The following is a 24,700-nucleotide window of genomic DNA, read 5'->3' as shown; positions in this document are numbered from 1 at the left end:
AGTAAACGCGAAAATACCTCTCGAATTGGGCTGAAATTTGGTATGATGATAGCTTACATTCCCGATTAACATATAGACGCATTCTTATCTTAAAAGTCCTTTCGGGCTCCGCCCCAGTGGCTCTGGAGTTTCCCATGTTAACCTTATGAGTAATCGTATTTAAAAAAGAATTTTGTCAGCGGTTTCAACTACACAAGTTGGTTCTATGATATTGAATAGCATTAAAAAGTTACAAGGTTTACCAACAGGGTGCAGTACTATTATTTTTTTACATTTATGACAACAGCTATCCTATTAAGGCCATAAAGGTAAAATTCTGTTTTTAAAAGGCTAATGTGTAACTATTTTATCAACAGATGTAAAGATCAAAATGTTTCTATTTCATGTTCTCTTCCCGTTGCATGCACGGGTACAACAGCTAGTATTTAATAATTCATAAACAAAGCATACCATATGTCTTTGACTACCGGTACCTGTTAGCAATAAACTCACGGACGTGGTACGCTAGTAGCATTTCTAGACACTTGTAATTTACAAAGTGATTTTTTTTTTTAATTACAGGACTTGACTCACTTTTTAGATAGTTTAGCAATGCATTGAATAGCACTAGTCTATACCTACTGTAATAATAAAGATTTTTCTTGAAAACGGTGGTTGGTTGATGCTTTGGGATCTGTAGATTAAGATTGTTTCGCAAAGAATATGGGCATGATCTGGAACTTGTAAAAATATAAATGTTATTTTTCCTACAGTCACCCAACAAAGTTGGCTTCCTTGTACTGTTTATAGTACAGAAAGCTGCTAATTGCTGCATATTTATACTTTGTCGTACGGTTTATACTTTGTCGCACATCAGGATTTTAACCAAACAACACAAAACAGCGTGGTTTTATTATGCATGTAATCCGTGTACGCTTAGAAATAGGTTGGCAACACTTAAAGATAATGATACTATGATCAGCTGATTGACTATTATAACTACGATTTAACCTGTCATTTCGTGTTTATAGTTTATGCTCTGTTTTTGTTCAACGCTTTGGTTTGAACACAACCTGAAGTGTAGTATTTGAAAGATGGATTATAAGTGGGCCTAACATGTTTAAAAATAATGAACTCAACGAAAGTAATTGTGAATATACTAGTAGAACAGAATTAGCAGAAACTGAAAACATGTTTCATTAAACCTGTTACCTGAAAAATCAAGAATGAAGTATGAACGAGCATACAAACTGTTTTCCTCTTGGCGCGTGAGTAAGACAGTTACAAAAACTATCATAAAATATTTTATTGCCATATTTTGAAGAACAATCTACTTGTTTATTATGTGTTTATACTGATTATTACTGTTTATACCTGTACTCTTGAAAATAAGTAATACTTAAAGATATTACAACTACAATCAGCTGAGTATTTCCTTTTCCGTTAATGGCTTGGGTTTAACGTTTAACCTAACCTAAAAACGTGTTGTATATAGCCTAGTTTGAAAGACTAATTATTTATATGCTTTATAAAGACTGTAGGAAAAATATAATGTGTAACACGAGTGCAAAAGGCCTTTGCTGCACTCGAGATCATTCCACACTCGCCTGCGGCTTTGCGTAAACATTGCTCTCGTGTGCTGCAAAGTGCCACTTTACCCACTAGTTACACAAATAACTATTTCAGAAAAGAGAGTGTTTTAAGAATGTATATGCATGGACAAGTTAAAATATTTGAAGACTGAACAAATTCTTTGCAGGAAGTTCGTGAGCTGATTTTGAACCCTAGTTAGAATTGCCCTGTTTTGAAGTTAAAATAGAAATCGGGTTCTTTTATTTTCATTTCCCCATACCGGCAATGTGTAGGGCCTATGCCTTATTAGGAAAGATGGCCCCATAATAGGCTGCTGTCATAAGGACATTCTGATCAGAAAATTGGACAGTTTTTTTTTTTAATTGGATAGATTCCGGAACCAACCCTTATGCACACACTGTTGGTATGGTCATAAAAACAAAGGTGTTTGTCTAATATAATAAACCAAGAAATTTAACGTTTCTGGTTATATTTCGTTGTCATTTTGTCACTGGCATAACAACCCATAACGCCCTTGTTAATTCTAATTTTTTTTTAATTTTAATTTTTTATGCTTATTTTTGAACCTTATACCGTAAATAGGTTCTGTACATCTACAGAAAAATATATTTCTAACAATATGCGTAGATTTTTTCCACAATTTTTTTTGCGATGCACACGAGCTGAGAAAATTTTTTTTCAAGAAACATGTTTGGATATTAATATTTAGGATGTTAATAGCTTAGTTTCAAATTTAAACAAATTTACCTACCAAATTGTATTAGTATACATATAGGTATGAGGCGTTCTAATGTATCAGCCTTTGTAGCTCTGAGTCTACAAATAAAGTGCACTATTTATTGTTTTAATTTTTTTAAGAAAATGAAATAAAACATATGTACATATAGGCCTATATTGTAACTGAAGTTTTATTAACCATTGACGTTTTGTTACAGACAAGATGGATACGCCAAAGAACACCCACTGTGCTCCTCGGATACAAGTCTTCCGGCCGACCTATGAAGAGTTCAAGGATTTCTCCAAGTACATTTTGTACATGGAAGAGAAGGGAGCACACAAAGCTGGTCTTGCTAAGGTATTCTTGTTGACAAGCCTAAAAAAAATTATTTCAATAGCCTACAAATTACTTTGGAAAAATTATTATATTTTGTACAATAAATACGGCTTTGCATTTAAGTTTAATATGTCAATCCTTAAATGAAATTTCAAATGGATTTTAGAGGAAGGAATTTTTCAAAACTCAAGAAAATTTTTGCTAGAGAGACCTACCGGTACTATTTGCTTGGTTTTTTCTTAACAAGCTACAGTAGCTGAACCACTGAGTCGCGTTATTTTCTCCAAGCTAATTTTGTAGGAAAGGAATCTCACACTAATCCAGGCACTACCCGTTTCTCTTTATGAGATATGAAAATTTGATGTTACCTAAATTAATGAGGTAGGCCTACCAATAGTCAATTACATTTTAGACTTTTAATTAACCTAAATTGTAAACATGGATACTCCCTGATTATTCATCCAAAGTGAAATTGGTATATTAATTGCTGGACCGTTAATTTCACATATTAATGTCTTTGGTTCTCCATTAGTTTTGACCTTTGATGTGGATAAGACCAATCTAGGGACTTAATTGGTGGATGGCTCTGTCTGTAGTATGAGCTAAAGATGGGAGAAGAATGCTTAATAAGGGACAGAAAATATCGCTGTGTTTCCAAACAACCAAACCAAAAAGCCTGCTTACCAGGTCGAGAAAATCCTGCCGCTTAAATACAACAAAAATTCTGTATTACCCAACATGTAATTCCACGTTATAATCGGAGTGAACTTTTATGATTTTATCATGTAGCCTACTTCTTTAAACCTTGCTAAAATACTGTGCTAGAACAATTGAATCAATTGGGGTTAGTTTTCATAAGATAAACATTATAAACTGACACAAAAAGAAATTACTTTTTATTCACCATCCCGTTTTAATCCCGTGCATGGTCTAAAAATCTTGTTTTTGGGAGGGAAACCTTTGTATGGAAAACAGACATATGATTTATGGTAGATTTTTTTTAAATGCTGCTGCTAGAGTTGATTAGTAATACACTTCACAATGTAAAAACCTATCATTTGCTTTTTTTCATCCAAAAAGGTCTAAGGTTTAAGTTCAGAATGACATTATTTAGAGTGTCATCCTCCCTAACCTTATGACACCTTGAATCAACTGCACGTTGACCCATTTAAGAATTGGATCGGTTATTGGGCAGAACTTGTACCTTGTCATTCATTTGTTAAGCATTCTGCTCTTATTTAATTTATATTAAAGTTATTACCGCCATCTAACAGTATTACCATATTTGTCCGCAGGTTATACCACCACCAGAATGGAAACCTAGAAAGAACGGCTATGATTTGGACACCTTGAATGTCACAATCCCCGCTCCAATTTGTCAGGTATTTTTAATATAGTAACTAATTTTGCTGTAGTGAATACCATAGACTAACCAGCACAAGTATACTTCTCATCCCATTGTACATTTTGAAGCTCGTTTTTCGTTTCCAGTTCATGTACTGTTAACACTGGGCACTAGTGTAGACAAAATTTTGTTCCTATTATTTTAGGGTTAATTTTTTTTTGTGCTTTACTTTTTTGTTATATAACTAGGGGACGAGTTATTGTTTTTGATTGGATTGTATTTTTTGGCTAAACGAGATCTTAAATGACTGAAATAACAACAACAAAATTGTATACAAAACACGACCTCGGCAGTACACCGTACATAACTAACAATAAAATCGTCTTCAGCTGTTTCATAAGGATGAGAAATCTACTAAGGTAGGTAGTATGTTTTATCAATGATTAAACGTAACTTTTACAATGGTATTCAAAGAAAGACCTAGGCATACAACCTTCCCATTAAACTTAAAGATGCTTAGATTTTTGTTTCTTTGAATTCTTATACGTATTTATAAACGCCCATAGGATTTATAATGCTTTCTTTAGCCAGACAATTTCTCTGATTTTTTTCTTAAATTTGGGTCTAAGTATTGAATCTACATCTGAAGGAAGGTTTCGTGGGGAGAGTTTTTAACTAGGCCCAATCTCAAAATCAGGATTTAGCTTTTTGACAAATTTTTTCCCCTTTTTAGTTAAATATATAAAACCAAACATTTTGAATCTAAAAGCTACGTATTCGACACCCACCAGTAAGGGAAATATTAAAAGTGTAAAGAATTAAGTTTGTTGCTCTTATGTTCCTTCATGAAGGAAAAATTAGTTGCTGCCCAATGCTTGTTTTTTTTCCAGACATATGACTCTAAAATGCTTATTTTGTTGCTTCTAAAACTTTAACCGATTTAGTCTCTGTTTATTGTAGTCTAAGACTCATTGGACCAAGTCACACAAGGCTTGAATCTGAAATAAATTCCCTCCTCTTTTGAATGTGTCTGAATAAAATATAATTAAATCTAGAATTTAGCTTAGTTTTGTTCAAGAAAAGGCTCCAGGCCAGGATTTTGAATTGTAGCTTATTTAGAAATTAAGCTTAGTTTTGTGTGGGAAGGGTATTTATTTCAACAATAAATTTCAATAATTTAGTATTGATACTTGCTACAAGCTTTTTTATTGTCTTTAAACTATTCTTAACAAATCTTCAGCTTTTGTTTTGCAATCAGTTTGTGTAGCCTACAATACTTATCTTATTTTTGTTATAGGTGGTAACTGGTAAACAAGGCCTTTACCAGCAGATCAACATCACAAAGAAGTCAATGTCAGTGCAGGAATATAAGAAGATGGCTGATAATCCTAGATACAACACGCCTCCGAGTTTTGACTATGAAGATCTCGAGAGGAAGTATTGGAAGAACATTACGTACATTGCTCCGATATATGGTGCCGATGTTTCTGGATCTCTCACTGACCCTGATGAACACGTGAGTTATCACTCTGACATGTTGTATCAATCAATCAATCAATTAATCAAATATTCTTTATTCAAGTTTAGACAATATGTCTTGAATAACGTCAATAAACTAACATAAACAAAAAATTATAAACTAAATAATTAAAATCATTCATTACAAAGGATCAAATTCTTCAGCTTGAGCCTATAGTAAAACTAAAAACGACTGCTTTAACTTTAAAAAATCAGAAAATCTTAAAACGTTAGGTCAGAGTAAAACTACTGTAGGTAGTATCTGGATTTCAAATGAATGTTTTGAGATTACAATTTAAAAATTATTTGATAGAATAAAATGTGTTTCTTATCAATAAGTCTTTTGGAGGCTTTTGAATCTGTTTGTATTATTTTCTTTTTCAGTGAAATCGAAAATTTTTGAAGAAATTTTAATCCTGCATATGAAGGTTTTTTGGTGTAGAATCCTAAAAACATATAAAGTCCGAAATACTACTAGGCTAGCAATACACCTGTACGGTGGCAATTGTGTGTGCCTACTTCTCAATAACTTGTTTAGCATTGTAGTTGTTGGACATTGATTCTGATATAAAAGACATTTTACCAGACAGTAGATATATTTTTAAAGATGTCACAATAGCAACGGTATCTATTTTAACCAGTCTCTTACCGTACTGAGTTGTTACTTGGGGAAATAAATTTGGGGATTATTGACTACCATTGCTACTATCCCAAATCCCAATTCCTCCATAAGTGCCTCAAAACCTTTAACATGTAGTTTGTAACTGGTAAAAATTACTTTTGAAATTTTCAAACAATTGCTTAACATCTCGTTGACACTGGTAGGTGTGGAACATCAACAGACTCGGCACTATACTGGACTATGTGAACGAAGACTACGGCATCAGCATTGACGGAGTGAACACCGCGTATTTGTACTTCGGCATGTGGAAGACGACATTCGCTTGGCATACGGAGGATATGGATCTATACAGTATTAATTACTTACACTTCGGTGCTCCCAAAACCTGGTATGTACATGAATATCTTGTTTTGTTCCATAGTGAAATGTACATAACAAATTATAGTAGAAATAACTTTGAGCAAATCCTTACCTTAGACCCGTTATAACTGTATTTATAACTGTGATTTGTCAAATCTGAATCCCGAATCAACCACATCTCAAGATAAATTCAATTCAGGGATAACATCAGCTGGAATCTAGAACCTAATCTCATATTTGTTTGGTATTCACAGGTATGGCATCCCACCTGAGCATGGTCGTCGGCTGGAAAGGTTAGCCAACGGTTTCTTTCCAAGTAATTGCAAATCCTGCCCTGCATTCCTCAGGCATAAAATGACAATTATCTCTCCTCATGTTCTCAAGAAATACTCCATTCCTTTCAATAAGGTGAGTTTGATCAATAGTTTTAACACATACATGTGTTATGTTGATAAAAACAATCTCTAAATATTACAACAATAACACTTTTTCCATCATCAAATTTTGCTCTAATTGGTTGTGGACCTTTCTTTTTTGCTTCTTTTTGCTGAATGTTGTCACATTATTTTGACTTATGTGACTTATTGTTCTAAACCAAGATGATAATTTTTAACTGATAATTCTCCACTAGTTTTTTACTTACAGTCGAGTTTCAAATACCCCCCTACTTTTTGTTGCAAACGCCTCATTTGATATATTACCAAAAAAGCTTGGTGACTTATGATTATCAATGTAAATGTTGCCAGATCACCCAAGAGGCAGGAGAAATCATGATCACGTTCCCATACGGCTATCATGCAGGATTCAACCACGGCTTTAACTGTGCTGAGTCCACGAACTTTGCCTCCCCGCGCTGGGTCGAGTATGGAAAACGAGCAACGCAGTGCATGTGTCGGTGAGTGAATGAAATTCTGATGTAACCTACTCTATTTGAAGCAACATTGCAAACCCTCAAGTTGATGGATTTAACACAAAAATAATATCCCTCTGAAGCCACTAGAAAACATATAAAATCTGTATACAAATTGAAATTAGCTTTAACGTTTAGAAAGTAACGTTCCTTTTGGTAATATAAATGTTTTATGAAAACATAGTCCTCTTTTTACCCTTGTAACTCTTCAACTCATTTTCTAATCGTCTAGACCTTTTACTGTTGATATCTAAAAACTGTAAAGTAGCATTGAAAACATCTGTTACATGGAAGGAAATACATTAGTTACTACAAATATGAAGTCATGTTTAAAATCCCAATGTTTTAAATATTTTGAGCCAGTTCTCTTGACATTTTAACCCAGCATTTTGTAAAGGCTGGATTATTTTACACGGTGTGTCAATGTTTAGGCCAGACAACGTGAAAATCAGCATGGATACGTTTGTAAAGAGGTTTCAGCCAGAGAAATACGAGTTGTGGCTTAAAGGTAAAGATGTCGGCCCTCATCCCGAGGATCCTAACAAGATGTCCGCAGCTCCGGCACCCAGCGAACTTGACATCCTATGTAACAAAAAGTAAGTAATTATTGCCTTGACCAGTACATGATTATTAACAGACGTTTAATACACAACGTTAAATAGTTCACATAGTATGTTGCATTGTTTTGAAATCAAAATTGGTTTCATAGTATGAGGTGTAATTTTTTTATTATTAGAAAGAGAATTATTTTTGTGCACAATCATGTATTCTATTCTGTTCTGTAGTAATGTTTGGCTCAAATTCCGCTATATTTCAGTATAATACTCGTGAGTGTGGTTGACTTTGTTTGTCAAGTTTATTCTTGTCTCGTGGGAAAATTGTTGCAGACAATGTTTTGTAAATTAAAAATATTGATTCGTTGAGGGATTTGGTTGTTGAAGTATTTCTGGATCCCTAACAACAAATTTGCTTACAGCCCCCTATCAAAACACGCCTTAGTTGTAACATATGGTGTTAAAACACTATCTATATTAGAGAAATTGTCAGGAGAAATCGTCAATACCATTTTGTTGAAAATTTATCAGTGGCAAACTCATGAATTATAATTTTTTAATTTTTAGTAGGAGCTTTTTTCTCAAAACCGTGTTTTGTATTTTCTAAATTCTCTAAGACTAATTGCCTAAAAGATCAACGTACTGACAGTATTATTTGTTTGAGCCATGTTTACGACAAGGTTAGGATTTAAAAATCATCTTTCTTACCATCCTTATTTGACTTTGAAAATTGATTGTGTCTTACCTTGGTATCCACACTTTTGTAAAATGATGCTTGAAACGTTAACTATCTAAATTCACTGGATTTACTTTTTCTATTTTCTTTCTTCTATTTCATTTTTATGTTTTGTGCTCTCTCATAGCCAGTATTTTAATTTTTTTTAATTACATTATTTATTAAATCTTTTTAACATTATTACCAGACTCTTGTGTCTTGTGCAGTAATCCAGAGATTCCAGCAGCTTTCTTGGAAGGAGGCGGGAAAAAGAGACAGCCCTCAGTTCGTAAGCCGAAACTAGAAATCCCACCTAAAGTCGAGATACCTCCTGATGTGAAAAAAGTTATGGATGAATTAGAGTTTGAAGAGGAATTTCCAGATGAGCAACAGCTAGAAGTGCTCGAAGACATTTGGCTGAAAGCTGGGGAAATGGGTAAGTTGGGTGAATTACTCTGTCGTTTTTTATTTGTAGTGCTTTAGTATTCCCTTTCATGAGCTGTGTACATGTTGCTCTTTGGGTAGCTTTACCCAAACAACATCCTGCTTCTTTAAAACCTCCGCGATAGACCATCTATCACAATTTTACTTAGTTCATTATCTGGCACTTTTTTAGAATTAGTTAAAAGTGTAGTGTAACTAAGTTTAATTTTACCTTAATGGAATACATTAAACCACTAACTCAAGACAAAAATTATGAACATTTCTCAAGCATAACGTACCATATAGCCTATTACAATAAAAGAAATTAAATTCTAATTTTGAGTTTACTAGTTAATTCCTGAGTACGGTATAAAAAGTCCATTAAGGTTTATTAGAGGAAAAATAGCCACTTGGCTATTTTTTTTTTTTTTTAGTTGGTACTTTATGTGTTTTAATCATTCATTTCATTGGGTTAGAAACAGTTGTGAGTGGATTTAACAGAGAATGTAGAGTGGAATTAGAATATCATGCTGTGGTTGTTACTTTTGACTTGAAAACACTTTTGATTTTTGACTTTTTTCTTAATTATTGTCTTACATTTTGGTTTGTCCATTTTATTGGTTATTTAATTTGATTGTTTGTTGGTCTGAAAAGCACTATGTAGGCCTACTACTGATAAACGCTTGCGCTTGGGCAATAATACATTTTTATTTATTTAATTAGATCATGACATATAAATGTTGGAGTATTTTGTCACCTTCCTCACCTTTTGAGTAAACAACTTGGGGAAACAGAATCTGTGTGTGCACAGTGTAGAAATATTCTGTGGTTGTATAACACGGAAACATTTAACCAAAGTTTGATTTTATTTTGCTTTATTGATTGAGAAACAGTGGTGGCTTGGTAGGACTTGAATCTACTAAAACTATATTTTTGCTCAATCATAATCTTTAATTTTCCAATCTTTGCTTGTAAACTTTTGCGTAGATGTACAAGTTTTGATGTCTAATTAATTATAGCAAATATAATTTTCTCTTCTAATTTTCTTTGTTTTCAAATAATAAAGCTTTTGGGCTAACTATACTTATGTATAAATTGTCGAAGGCGAAGCATGCGGTATCCTGTAAATATTTAGTAAAAAACAATTGCAAAATAAGTAATTTTACTTAAGTTTTCATAAAAATTGTTAATTGTTTTTGGTTGCTAAATAATTATGCTACAACCCAGCTTTTCTTATGCAATATTTCTTATGTTTTCAAACCAAAATATGAAAGTACAGCAGTCGATAACAAGACTCTCATAGGGATTACAAACTAAGACTTGTTATCAAGGTTGACTTCTTATCGAGGTTTGCAATAACATGTGATTAGGGGTAAAATAATTTCAAGGGGATTTGAAAATGACCCTTGTTATCAAGGGTGACTTGTTATTGAGGTTCTACGTAGTTGTTATCATAATAATTCTCCTCTTCCTTTCACTTACTCTGCTGCTTTTGCATACGCTTGGTGTTCATAATTTACTTTCTTCTTTGCCTTTCACTGCTGTGTAGTATTTTAAACATTTTTTTTAAATCATCAGTTAGCCTACCTAAAAATTTAGAAAATCCCCATTTCAAACGTGTAATATTCTTAACTATGCCACACAAAAACTAAACAGTCAACCAGTTTTCTTCTATCAAGTGAGGAATTGTTTCCGATAAACACTGTCTAATTGACCTTCTTTTGAAAAAAACAGTTTATGTCTTTGATTACCAACAAATGAGTAGAGGGGGAACCAGTACATCATTTAGCCCAGTCAATAAAGGTTTTCTATCGCAACTAATTAGGGGAAAGCTGAATTTTTTGTATGTGATAGACCCTTATGGGATGTGTATTTTCTCAAAAGTCCCCGCCTCTCCCCCTTGTGCTTCCCCCCCAATCCACCATTTTAGCCTAAAAATGCAGAGTTTCATTAGATCGCCTATAACTGCCTTAAAATCAATCGTAGCGAATCAATTTTTTTTTATTTTGTTCCTTATTAATTTTTGAACAAGTTTGGTCATTATGCATGTTTCGTTAAAATTAATATTTAAGCCGTTATTAGACAACAAAGACAAAAAAATGTTTTCTTAATTGATTTAAATTTACATTTTTAACGATATTTCCAAAACTAGTTAAAATACACAAAAGTGCTTGGATTAAATATTGTAGTCTGCATTTTGAGCTTTAAAACGGTATAAGTGATTGCATGTTTGTGATTATCGCTTGCGTTTGGAATGTCATCTAAGGTTGGGCTAGCGCGCCGCCCCGCACCGACGACGACGCTCGACTCGCGTGGCTAATAACTATGGTGTTTATTTATTCTATGCTATAAGTAATGTTCTTATAGTTGTTTGTTTTTCTTTACTACCTTAAGGCTTTTAGTTAAACATTGAATATCAATCCGAAGAGTGGTCTTATGATATTATAAATGATAGGCCTAACAGTACTAAATAGAACTTGAGAATATTTAATTAAAATATCGTAAATAAAAATACTTTCCTCTTTTATTTAAATAATAACTTGAATCATCAACTGTTAAAATGTGATGCATGGGACTGTAATAATAGATTGATCATGGTATACATTTCACATAAAAAGTTTTTGCAAACAAATTCATTTTGAAAAGTCCAAATCTTATTCTACATACAGTTTAATCGTCTGTTTAGTTTTAGTCTAAATCACAAAAAAAAAAAAAATACTATACACCTTCCTACATTCATTTTGGCGAATTTCCCTTTAGGGAAGTAGCTATTACCGTAGGTTGCATGGTAGGATATATGCCCGGGACAGATTTACTTTTTCATTTTGATGTTCCCAGAGGCCAAAAAAAAACATTCGTTCAAATTTTGATAGATTTATATATTATACGTCCGTGAACGTGATAACTTGATTAATTTTTTTCCGATTTTGATGAAATTTGGTTTATAGGTGTAAGGTGGGATAAACTTGAATGAGTTTGCGAACCCGCATGATCGGACCATGGTAACGGGGTTTCACGGGGGGGGGGGGGGGGGGGGTTTATGGAGTAAAAAATTGTTTCTCTCATTTTTGAACCTCAAAACACAAAATTTCCCGACTTCTCTCTTGACCTTTTTAAAGAGCTTAAAAAAACAAATAATTTAGTATATAAATGTGTTTTTCTACAATTATTAGTAGCCTAACGGGGAAAATTAAAAAAAATTGGAAACTTAAAATTCCCATGTTATTCTCATGGAGAATATTGTAAAATGTTGTAGTTTGCTTGTTTATGGAAATATTTTGATAAAACTTGACAAATTTATTTATTGTATACTAAGCTAATAATATTTTACTAAAACCACCACTTTAATAGTTTCCTTGTAGCAGTAAACCCAGGTACTCGTTAAACGTAATGTTATTTAAACAGATTTATTTGAAAATCAATTCAGACAAATGGAAATTCGCTTATTCGGCAGGTTTGCTGCGGCGGGGGTATTTTAGTACTTGAGACTCCAACTACCCTGCATTGGGGTGTTATCAACGAACTATGGGTGTTATAGGCCGAATATAAATCAATGACGAATGAGGAATGGATGAGATGCCTTTTGTTTTAGTTCTGCTGAGTAAGGCCAGCTGATTCATTGTTACCAGGACCATCTGAGCTTGTTTATCTATGTCTAAATGTAAATAAATAATCTCAGTTTAGTTAATGACTTTGTTCGTTTTGGATGCTCATTATATTTATGAATTTCATGCTCGTGTTTTAGTATCCTTTGCAGTGTATTTCGTTTGTATCAGTGAGTTAATTATTTATGTGTAATTTTAATTACTGGTAAATCTCAATTGTAAATAATGTAGTGGTTTTGTTAGTTTTTTAAATGGAGGATTTTGATGTAGTTTGTGCTATATGTAAAAACACTTTGGATAGTGATTTACCTGTAGTAACGGTGGAACGCGGAATACAAAGTATAATTGAGTCAAGCTTGAGGAGGGGAGATGATCTGAATATTAAACTGGAAGGGAAAACATTGATCAATGTACATGTTATATGTAGAAAAAATTACACAAGACCAAGCTCCATCAAGGCCTCAACAGCTTCTGAAAAATCGTCTAGTGCAGTTTTCTCAACATTTCTACCAACTCTACGAAGTACTGAATGTAAATTTGACTTCAAAAGTTGTTGTTTTTTGTGCGGCAAAGACGCATTAGGGCAAGCAAAGTTTTCATCGGAACGTCGAAGATCTGTACATAATGTATCTACTCTAGGGATGAAACTGTCTATTTTAACTCAATGTGATGTGCGGAAAGATGACTGGGGAAAGAGCGTGAAGGCCAGGGTTCTAAATGTACATGACTTGGTGGCACCCCAAGCTATCTACCATGGAGATTGCTACAAAGCATTTTTTTAAATAAAAACAGAATCTAGTACCGGGAGACCAAAAAGTGATATAGGGAGAGTTTTTTTAGACCTCTGCAGTTACATTGAAAACAGTGATGACTCTCAATTTACTATAAAAGAATTGCAAAATAAATTGACACAAATGTGTGATGAAAGAGGAATACATGGAGGATTCAGTGACTATCACTTAAAAAATAAACTTCTTGAATACTTTGGAGATAGAATTGTTGTTTCAAACACACTGGGGGAAAAAAATGTTTTCACTTTAGCTGAGACGGCTCATAAATTACTTGAAACGTGGTACAATGACCGAGAAGAAGATACCATAAGTGAAAGGTCAAGAATTGTGTTGGCAGCAGCGTTCATAGTCAGAGAAGATATACAAAAAAAGGCTTACGAAAAAGACTTTTATCCAGATATTGAGGATATCAAATCAGGTGGTGAGAACCTAGTTCCAGACACTTTGAATTTGTTTATGGACACTGTTTTAGGAAAAAAGTCTTCAGATCCTTACAAAGTTAAACGAATCGGAGCATTGGTAACCCATGCAATCATTTCATCAGTCCGTCCGAGGACATTCTTATCACCAATTCAAACCGGACTTGCTCTATCACTACATCGTATGTATGGATCCAAACACCTTATTGATTTGTTATCATCAATGGGTGTTTGTGCATCTTACCACGAGGCTTCAACTTACATAAACTCTCTCATAAGTGAAGGACCTCCTGTGGCAAAGGATGGTGTTTTCTTGCAGCATGTTTTCGATAACGCTGATATTAATGTACGAACTTTAGATGGCTTAAACACGTTTCATACAATGGGGGGAATCCAATGTATAAGCCCTGCAACCTGTGTTGAGACCAATACCAAAGTAAAAAGAATTGTTACTGGGTCATTTACACCTGTTTCAGCTTCAATAAGGACTATGTCTTATGCGAAAAAGAAAACTCCATTGAATGTACAAGTAAAGGATTTTAAAGAGTTAAAAGAGTTGAGCTCATCGACTGAGCTTTCAAAGCCAGGCATGGTTTTCCCTCCAAATCTAATGTGGCTGGTAGGAATACATCATCAACCAGGTTGGAATGGCTTTATGAATATCCTAAAACGAAATGAAGGTGAACGGGAATCAACTTACATCATGGCACTTCCTTTTATAAATATGAATCCCAGTAACATGTCCACGATTTTTTCAGCGTTGTCTTTTGCTGCAGAACAAAGCAGAAAAAGAAATCAATGTTGCGTTGTGACATTTGATCAACCTCTCTTCCTTAAGGCATCAGAAATAGTAGAAGGAGCAGATAAAAACAGTGATGTGTCAAAGATAATAGTAAGGCTAGGAGGGTTCCATCTGTTAATGTCCTACATGGGATCAATTGGACGTATTATGGAGGGAAGTGGTATAGAAAATCTATGGGAATCAGTGTACGCACCCTCGACAGTAACCCACATGCTAAATGGGCACGCATATTCTAGAGCAATAAGAGCTTACACTCTAACAGCAGCGGCCTTGGTTCAAGTAATGAGAGAAGAGTATAAAGACATTGATGAGAAAATAAATGGACTAGAAACTTTGTATAACGATCTAGTATCAGGCAATAAGTCTGTGGAAGAAATACAGGATGATGCCATATTGAAAGAGACTATTGAATATATTGATAGCCGAGAAAATGAAATAAAAGAAAGTAGTAGAACAGCAAAATTATGGATCAACCTTTTGCATTGCATTGACCTGATGCTTAGATTCATTACTGCCGAAAGAACGGGGGATTGGAAAATGCATCTTAACTCTATTATTGACATGCTTCCACTTTTTCACGCATCAGGGCATCTTCCTTATGCAAAATCAGCACACATGTATGTTCAAAGTATGCTGCAGCTAGAGGATAAAGTGTCCAAGCAAGAATTTAAACTTCTAACTGAAAACGGTTACTTTACAATACGAAGAAGCAACAAAAGTTGGTCCGGAACATGGCCGGACATGATAATTGAGCAATGTCTCATGCGACCCATGAAGTCAGTAGGAGGGTTGACACATGGTCGTGGAGTATCCGACAACACTATATCTAAGTGGATCCTTGCGACACCCTACTGTGTAAAAGTCCAAGAGAGTCTGGAAGAATTCACTGGAACAGGTTTGAGTTTTACAGAACAACATGTGGAACTACGAGAATCAAGAAAAAGTAGGGATGTTCTAGATATAGGAAAATTCACATCGTGGCTTCGACAGCATAACCCTTTTACTAAGCTATCAGGAGAACTCGTGTCTTTATCTTCAGGCTTTATTTCCGACACAAGTGTGAATTGCGATAGTGCTTATGATGTTGGCCTAGCATCAATGCAAAAGATGAAAGGATGTACATTTGGAAATTTGACTCTAAAGAGAAAAGACATGGTAATCACCCAGGGAAAACACAAATTGGCAACTATTGGATCAAGACAAGTCACAGTCAATTCTCAGCAATTATTTAATAGAATCCTGTGTATTACAGATAGTCCCTATAAGCTAAAGAACTATTTAAGTTATGAATTGGCTTCAAAACCTCCTTCTATTTTTGATGAAATTTCCCTTCGTAAAGGAACAAAATCTTCCATGGTAAAAGTGTTTAGCGAAAGTGTCCTCGATGAAGTTGACTTGGAAAATGCATCATTTGTCATTGATGGTGGACACCTACTTCATTCTGTTGTATGGCCAACTAAAAGTACGTACGGTGATATTGTCAAATCATACTCAAGTTATGTAAATGCTACATTTGGGAAAAGCTCAACCATTGTTTTCGATGGATATTTGGACGAACCATCTACCAAAGATGAAGAGCAACGGAGAAGATCAGCTAACATCTCATCGTGCGACATTGAATTTAACAGAAACACGCAATGTTTGACAAAGAAAGAAGCTTTCCTATCTAATAAGAAGAACAAAGAAAGAATTATAGAGGAACTGTGTCACGAGTTGGATGAATCTGGTTTTAAGACAGTGAAAGCAACAGGGGATGCTGATGTTGACATCGTTCAAACTGGCATTCAGCAGCTCATAGGTTCCACAAAAGTGATTGTCGTTGGAACAGATACGGATCTTCTTGTCCTTCTAGTTAGTCTTGCACCTGAAGGGAAGTCAATTTATTTTTGTAAAAATGTAGGTGGTAAAGCCCCTTCGAAGACATTCTACAGTATAGAGAAGGCTGTTAAGATGTACAAAGATAATAGGAAGTGCTTGCTATTTGCCCACGCAATAAGTGGTTGCGATACCACGTCATCCTTCTATGGGCTTGGAAAGACAAGAGCTGTTGAAATGATTAAGACCAGTGCAGAATCTAAAAAGATAGCAGAGATTTTTCTTCAAACAGATGTTGCTGTAGCTGACCTAGTGGAAAATGGAGAAAAATTTGTTCTCGATATGTATGGACTTGGAAGCTACGCCAACTTAAATGAAGCTCGGTACGTAAAATTTACAAGATTGACAATGAAATCCACACTAAAATCCAAATTTGATTTAGCTAAACTTTCTCCGACTTCAGAAGCGTGCCACCAGCATTTACTAAGGGTATATTATCAAGTGCAGTTTTGGTTAGGGAACCAACTTGATCCTACGGTTTGGGGATGGAGACATGAAAATGTGATTGAACACGGGAAACAAATAAAAATCTTAACACCAGTCTCAACAAAAAAACAGTTTGCTCCTGATGACCTGCTTTCACTTGTGTCTTGCTCGTGTAAGTCTGGATGTGGAAACTACTGCGGCTGCAGAAAATCTGGGTTTAGCTGTTCAGCTATGTGTGAACATTGTAACGGGTTGTCATGTCTGAACACTCCGAAGTATGACGATGTAGTTGATGGCTCTTAAAACTAAACTAAACGTTTAAAGTTGTATAGACGTGGTTCATTGTAATATGTTTCAATCAGCTGTATATATATTTTAAAATGTGTAATAAATTGTATATATATCACAATACATTGTACATTTGTAATTAATTTGTTATGTAGTGGGTGGGTGGTCCGTGACACCGTCATATATTATAATATAAAAAAATATTCGTAACAATTTTCAAGGATTTGCTCAATATATGACGGTTGCCGGTTTGGCCAGTCCGGGACACGGCGGGTCTATAGAAGGTGGATAATGGAAAACCCCTATTTATTTTGTTATACACAGGGTAGGGTACGCCCCCTGAACCAAAACTGCCAGGCAATATATAGTTTTAACACCTTTATCGAATTGCTTTCATGGCATACAAGGTAGAAAATATACAATGAACGGCAAAAACAATAAAAACTTATTTGTACAATTTATTATTGTTTCTGAAACCTTGCAATATAAATTAATACAGAGTTATAATATATGTATCGTTGTAACGATTGTATTTAATATATTTGCAATCCAAGCGAAGAAAAACTATTACATAAATTAACTATTACAGTCTTTGTAGTCGTTGTATTATCAACGTATAACCTCACATATGTAAAATCTTCGTCGGTCGACGAGGCGTCGTCGTCGTTGCGGGGCGGCGCGCTAGCCCAACCTTAGATGACATTCCAAACGCAAGCGATAATCACAAACATGCAATCACTTATACCGTTTTAAAGCTCAAAATGCAGACTACAATATTTAATCCAAGCACTTTTGTGTATTTTAACTAGTTTTGGAAATATCGTTAAAAATGTAAATTTAAATCAATTAAGAAAACATTTTTTTGTCTTTGTTGTCTAATAACGGCTTAAATATTAATTTTAACGAAACATGCATAATGACCAAACTTGTTCAAAAATTAATAAGGAACAAAATAAAAAAAAATTGATTCGCTACGATTGATTTTAAGGCAGTTATAGGCGATCTAGTGAAACTCTGCATTTTTAGGCTAAAATGGTGGATTGGGGGGGAAGCACAAGGGGGAGAGGCGGGGACTTTTGAGAAAATACACATCCCATAAGGGTCTATCACATATAAAAAATTCAGCTTTCCCCTAATTAGTTGCGACAAATGGCGCTTTTATTACTTTATTGACTGGGCTAATTGGGAAGGTCTTTTGATACATCAGAAAAAGAGTGGGGGGGGGGGGAAATAAATAACTGTCACTATGAGTTTTACACCATCCTTACACTAACAACAATTTAACTTTATATTTCTTCCATGGCACACTGTCTCTATTAGTACTGTAGGTAGTTTATTGCTATTGATTATTGAGCTTGTTTTGATTTTTTATTGTCTTTCTATGATATGGTTTCAGTGTAAACAGTTTAATTGTTCTTGATTGTGACTATCAAAACACAGCTGATGTTTTTACCCTTGATTATCAACATTTCATTCTTGGGTAAAATTCTACAGAACTCCCAAGTATCTGAATAAATTGGTACCGAACCACATTCGTTTAACCAAAACCTGGGATAGTTGGATTTATATCAAAATGAGATGATCATGCCAAGCTGTTACTATCGCGATTGCAAAACGCATCTGCGAAGGTTTCACGATGGAAAAATTCATGCTTCTTATGATAGTGTGGAGGACGATTGTAAGTTTCTGTGGATGCAGATGATGATGATGTCTACACGAACGCAGGAGACATTCAGGATTTTGTCACGATCATGGCTTCTGCCTTTGAGTCCTTGGAGCCTAGCCTTTCTAACCCATAAAACAATTGCAAAACTATGAAGAGAACTTATTATCTCATAGTGCCCTGGATATTTAAATTACAATCACTTTGGTATTAACATGTCTAGATCTATTGAATACGTTTCAGCTCGTTAGAACTACTAAGTTTTCAGAAATTTTAGAATGATTTCAAGAGAAACATATGTTTTGTAGTGTTAAATTTTTCTGTCCTTGGAGCCTAAACATTCTTTCTTGTAAAACAATTTAACAAATTTTGTTGTTGGATCTTCATTTGCTTTTAATATGGTAGCTATTTTATGTTTTTAGAAGGGATTTAACTTAAATTGACTGTTTAGAATATTTTAATTGCTGCATTATTTTTTTCTTTACTTGAAAAATATCCTATTTTATCCAAAATACTTCATGGACATAAATACAGGGGTGGTTGTAGGATAACCGATCCATTCAGTAATTTGGTTAAACTATACAAAAATGGTATCGGTATCGAGAATAGATATTTCAGGTATTGATATTGATATTAAGAATCCATAAATTTTGGCATCTTTTACTACATAAAAATAACTTATTCTTTTTCTTTTCTTTGCTTATTTGTCGAAGGACAAGTTTTTTCCACCACACATATATTTAGCGCAAACAGTCAGTATATCTGATTTAAACCGGATATACTTTCTTCCGGTTACTTATACCGGAAATCTTTCATGGTTATTTATTGTCTAAATTTAGTATTTTTCTTAGGGCCTTTTTTCGCAGTTTAAGAACTATCTAAATTATATTTGTTATAAATTTGTGTTTGGATGTTTCTCTTTGCATTGCCAGACCGTAGGACAAATGATTATGTTATTGCACAAAATATATTGATTTTAGTGAGTCCCGGTTACAAAATAGTGATATACGTCTTAAAACACATAAGTTAACCCCGAAAACATTTTTTGTATTATACACTGTGTATGATTATCCCATCTGTGAGTTTTGTCTACCTATGAACACTGAACACCCCTGCTATCATCCATATTTAAATTTAAGCCTTCACGACTATACTTTTGGAATTGACAATTGAAAAAGACAGTTCTTACAGTAATGTCTGCTCGGCGTAGTGAGAAGACAACCCAAGTTTTTGATTTTCTTCTCATACCTATTCTGAGTCAATATAAAATTGTAGACGCTTATTAAAACTTCTATCTCTTCATTTTTTCCTGTTTAATATGGTTGCTTTGGGTGTATAAACTATGTTGCCTTAAATTTTAATTTACTTATTCTTTGTTGTTATACTTTGTTCTGATTTTCGGTCGTCACATATTGTTTTGTAGATCGCAGAGCTATTGCGGCCGCATTGTGCAGGAAGAAAATCGGTATGTTCAAAACTATCTTCGACTAATAATTTAAAAACTAGGTTTTGTGGAGTTTGATAGGCTCAAAACCAAACTTTAAATGGGGGCTTAGAAGGTAAAAAGTTGTATATGATTTGTTTCATTTCAAGCAATAACAAGTAGAAAAACCTCTTGAGTTAATGTTCAAGTATCAACTGTACAAGTAGGAATATCTTTAATATAAAATTTGTTTACTTTTGCTTGGTTGAGGTTTTTTGCTTCATAACGCTTTCAAGTCACCACTTTATCTGTTACTTGTTTGTTTATTAAAATTTATTGCAAACTAGTTTTGTTTTCTTTATATGATGATCTTAAATTAGTGAGTGAACTTATCTGACTTCACTAAACGTTTTTTGCACCACTAACACCATTTGCCTTATAGTTTTTAATCAGTAATGCTTTAGTCTTATGACTTCCTAGTCAGTAACTATTGAAGTATGATGGTTGCTCATTAACTACATTTTTTGGATTGTTAAAGCATTAAAATGTGTGGTATAGAGAGTGAACAACAAATTCAGTTATATAGTGGATAAAAAAAAAATAAATAAACAACAGTATGATTAGTAATTAACACAAGGTGTATTCAGGGAACTCAATATTTTGAATAATGATCATGCTTAATTGAAAGAAAACTATACTTTACAACTTTAGTCTGAATTGTTTAGAGATCAATTTTAGGTCGGAATAAAAAGTAAAAATTAAATACTTATACTTAGCATTTTTACCACAGGTATTTAAACCTGTGCAATGGGCAATGGAGCAAAAATTTATTTTTTAATACATTACTACTAAATGTAAGTTACGTAACTACTTAGCTCCTCCTTAATGGCTTGAATGTAATGAGAGATAGGCCTACTTATTTAGCGATGGAAATAATACTGCAGGTTTGTAGGTGTGTAACCCTACAATTTAGTAGATTTATCAAAGATGAGCATTTTGTAATGGGTCTTAAAGACAATGGATCATTTCATATTAAAAAATTTTCTTGTAAGTATGTCTTGAAAAAACGGGTTTGTGCAAACTTTTGGGTTTTGGGTATCATTTCATTTTGTAATATTTTATCATTTAGCTTGTGATTTTGTCATGCTGAATCCAAAATGAAGTTTATGAAGATTAAATAGTAGTACCACCATGCATTGAAATCACCAAGTGTGCATTTGGAAATTAAAAAGTAACAGTCTTGTACATGTGTAAAGAATTGTGAATTTACTAATATGTTTATATAAAACTTAAAAAATAGCTGTGAAACAACATTTAGAAGCCCGCCATAGCTGCTTTTACCAAAAATAAATCTATATGAATTCATTCAGTATTTGTGGACAGCCAGTAAATTATAATTCTTCATGACATGAATTTGTTCTTAAGTTATAAAACTAAGTAAAATAAATTTGACAAATACAGTTGAGTCCCGATAGTCCGAAATGGTTGGGACCGGACCCATTTCGGATGACCAAATATTTCGGATTAAACGGTTTTTAGTTTTAATTTTTTTTTATTTAAAGGATTATTTTAATGTTTTTATTTTTTTTTTGTCCTAGGATGCTAGGCCTGAGCCCGGGATTGTCTTTCTCATTATTTTATGCAAGACCTAGGAATTGGAACACAGGGCGAAAATGAAAATAAAAAAAAGTGTTTTCAAAAATCAAAAAACTTTTTAAGAAAAATCCAAAACTTCTTTTAAAAAATCTAAAAACGTTAAAAAAATCTAAAAATTTTTTTATGAAAATTAAAATTAAATTATGATAAAAAAAATTTGGGTTTGGATTAAATGGACTTTCGGATTACCTACCGTAGTTCGGATTATCAGGGCTCAACTGTAGTCAATATGTTAAGTTGAGGTTAACTGTTAGGTTTCCATAATCAAAATTCATAACGTTAGATTCTTAGAGTTGCTACAAAAATTGTATGGAAACATTACAAAGTTAATTTAATCATGATTGTTTTTCTTTTTAGAAATGGAAGACGCCATGATACCAGACGAAGGTTCTAAAAACTCTCTAAAGAGAAAAGGAAAAAAGAAAAAGAAAAGAGATTCTGATGATGACGATGACGACGAGGAAAAAAAGCATACAAGAAGAAAGAAGAAATTACTTAAAGGGCTTGAAAATCTGACTCCTAAGAAGAAAGGAGGAAGGCCTAGAAAAATTAAATTAGAAGACGTCAAAGTGGAAGAGGTGAAAAAAGAAATTTCAGACAGTGATAACAATCCCAATGCCAGTGAAAACGAAAGCAAGTTCTTGGATAAAAGCGAAACTGAAGTGAAAAATAATAGTGGAAGTGAAAACGAGAGCAAATACAATGGAAGTGAAAGTGAGGCTAAAACTGATGTTGAAGATATGTTGAACAGTTTTTCACAGACTCCCCAAAAACCAGGGGCTCTTCCTGTACCTGATATTAAGAAACAAGAACAGTTTATGCAACAGTTTGTGAACTTTGTTCATAAAAGGAGGGGAAGACCGCCTGGGTCTAAAAACAAAGTTAAAAAAGTTAAAGAACCAAAAGAAGAAAACAAAGTAAAAGTAAGGCGAAAGAGGAAACCCAAAGAGGTTAAAGGTTCTGACGGTAACGGTGGAACAACAGGAATTTTAATGGTTCCAAATGATCAAAGGGTCAACAACAATCCTGCGATGATGCCCAATGTCGATCATTACCAACACCACAACGATCCACTGAGATTAACAAGTCCAGAAATGGAGACTGAGAAAAAGTACTTCCCTCCCCCTCCAGAACATTCTTATTCATCATCGTTTCTTTCTCCTGGGCAGCAGCAGTACATGCAACCGCCTCAGCAGTACAGTAACCAGCAATACCAGAGCCAGCCATACCCTCATCAGATGTATCAGCAGCAGACCATGCACATGCAGATGCAACAGAACCCACCTTACATGCAGAATCAGAATATGAACCAATATTCGATGCAAAACCAGATGTACAACCAATCCATGAGATCGCCGGTGTCTAATGCGGGTCATAGTCACAACCAGTATGATCCGATGAGATCACCGGTGTCTAATGCGAGTCAAAGTCACAACCAGTACGATCCAATGAGATCACCGGTGTCCAATGCGAGTCAAAGTCACAACCAGTACGAGCCTATGAGATCACCGATGTCCAATGCGGGTCAAAGTCACAACCAGTACGATCCAATGAGATCACCGGTGTCCAATGCGGGTCAAAGTCACAACCAGTACGATCCAATGAGATCACCGGTGTCCAATGCGGGTCAAAGTCACAACCAGTACGATCCAATGAGATCACCCAGTCAAAATCAATTGCAGGCTCCTTCCCCAATCAACCAATCAATAATGAGTCGATCTCCAATTCAAAGCATGGTGCAAATGTCTAATTCCATTACACCGTCACCGGTTCAAAATCAGATGCAAAGCCCTTCCCCGACTAATATGCTTTCGCCTAGTCATATGAGTCAAATGAATAGGTCACCGCAGGAAAATCAGTCGTGTCAAATGCAAAATCACCTGATGAATCGTTCACCAATTCAAAACCAACATCCGGTGCAGGGAGATCCGGTAATGAACCGACCTTTGATTCCGACAAACTCAAATCACAACCAGATGCCTCAAACAACTCAGTGTCAACAACCCAATCAGTACCAGACATCACCCGAAGTTCAAGTACAAAGTCCTTCAGCAAACAGCTTGGTCAGTGTCAACCAGAACCACATTACGTACAAGAAGCCGTTATTAGTGACCGTGTCAGGTAGAGTTACACCAGGAAAAGGAAACTCCCCTCTACACTCTCCGGTTGTGATCCGAGCTCTGAATACACCGAACAGTTCCCCTCAGTCAGAGGGCAGTTCTCCTCAGCACTTCCGAGGCAAGCTGCTTACAACGCCGGTGATTAAAACTATCAACATGAGTAGCATCAGCATCGGAGGGAAACCTGTTCAGATGCGCATTCAGAACTCGAATCAACAGCGAGTGATCCGCGTCAAGATGTCGAACAAATCCAACGGTAAAGACAGTGACGAGGGTGAAGTGGCGTCGCCTAACAGGACGTTTACAGACGGATATTACGGGAATCAACATCAAGCTGGGGAGACGGATAGGTTGACGTACAATATGGACCACGCTACGGTGATATCGGAGACGAGTGCCTGTCGCGTGGAGACAGTGGAGCAGTACGATGTGCCGTACCAGTGTCAGCGACTGCCGAAACTGGAGAACCACCAACCTCACTCAGTCAGGAGTGACACCAGCTTTGACAGCTTGCACAACTCTTGGCACAGTGTCCAGAGCTCACCCACCTGTGAGTACA

General features: G+C 34.8%; 1 protein-coding gene across 3 annotated transcripts in view; it reads left to right on the top strand.

Annotated features, from left to right (window-relative positions):
* Nucleotides 1-24,700, top strand: part of LOC129005403 (lysine-specific demethylase 4A-like) — a 45,426-nt gene that overhangs the window by 4,732 nt on the left and 15,994 nt on the right. For 2 of the 3 annotated variants that reach the window (XM_054434283.1, XM_054434285.1), the window contains exons 2-11: nt 2,508-2,647; nt 3,922-4,008; nt 5,269-5,487; nt 6,315-6,499; nt 6,726-6,879; nt 7,218-7,366; nt 7,813-7,977; nt 8,878-9,086; nt 20,366-20,407; nt 22,379-24,691. In XM_054434283.1, coding sequence (XP_054290258.1) covers nt 2,513-2,647; nt 3,922-4,008; nt 5,269-5,487; nt 6,315-6,499; nt 6,726-6,879; nt 7,218-7,366; nt 7,813-7,977; nt 8,878-9,086; nt 20,366-20,407; nt 22,379-24,691 — 3,658 coding nt within the window. In that variant the 5' untranslated portion in view covers nt 2,508-2,512. The remainder of the gene's footprint in view (nt 1-2,507; nt 2,648-3,921; nt 4,009-5,268; nt 5,488-6,314; nt 6,500-6,725; nt 6,880-7,217; nt 7,367-7,812; nt 7,978-8,877; nt 9,087-20,365; nt 20,408-22,378; nt 24,692-24,700) is intronic. The other variant, XM_054434284.1, reaches the window with a different exon arrangement.

Source organism: Macrosteles quadrilineatus, unplaced genomic scaffold (genome assembly GCF_028750875.1).
Source record: "Macrosteles quadrilineatus isolate MER2022 unplaced genomic scaffold, UCM_ALF_1.0 Scaffold_21__1_contigs__length_2333173, whole genome shotgun sequence".
In the NCBI taxonomy this organism is placed as follows: Eukaryota; Metazoa; Arthropoda; class Insecta; order Hemiptera; family Cicadellidae; genus Macrosteles; species Macrosteles quadrilineatus.
The sequence above is the reverse complement of the archived record's forward strand: the minus strand, read 5'-3'. Positions and strand labels throughout refer to the sequence as shown.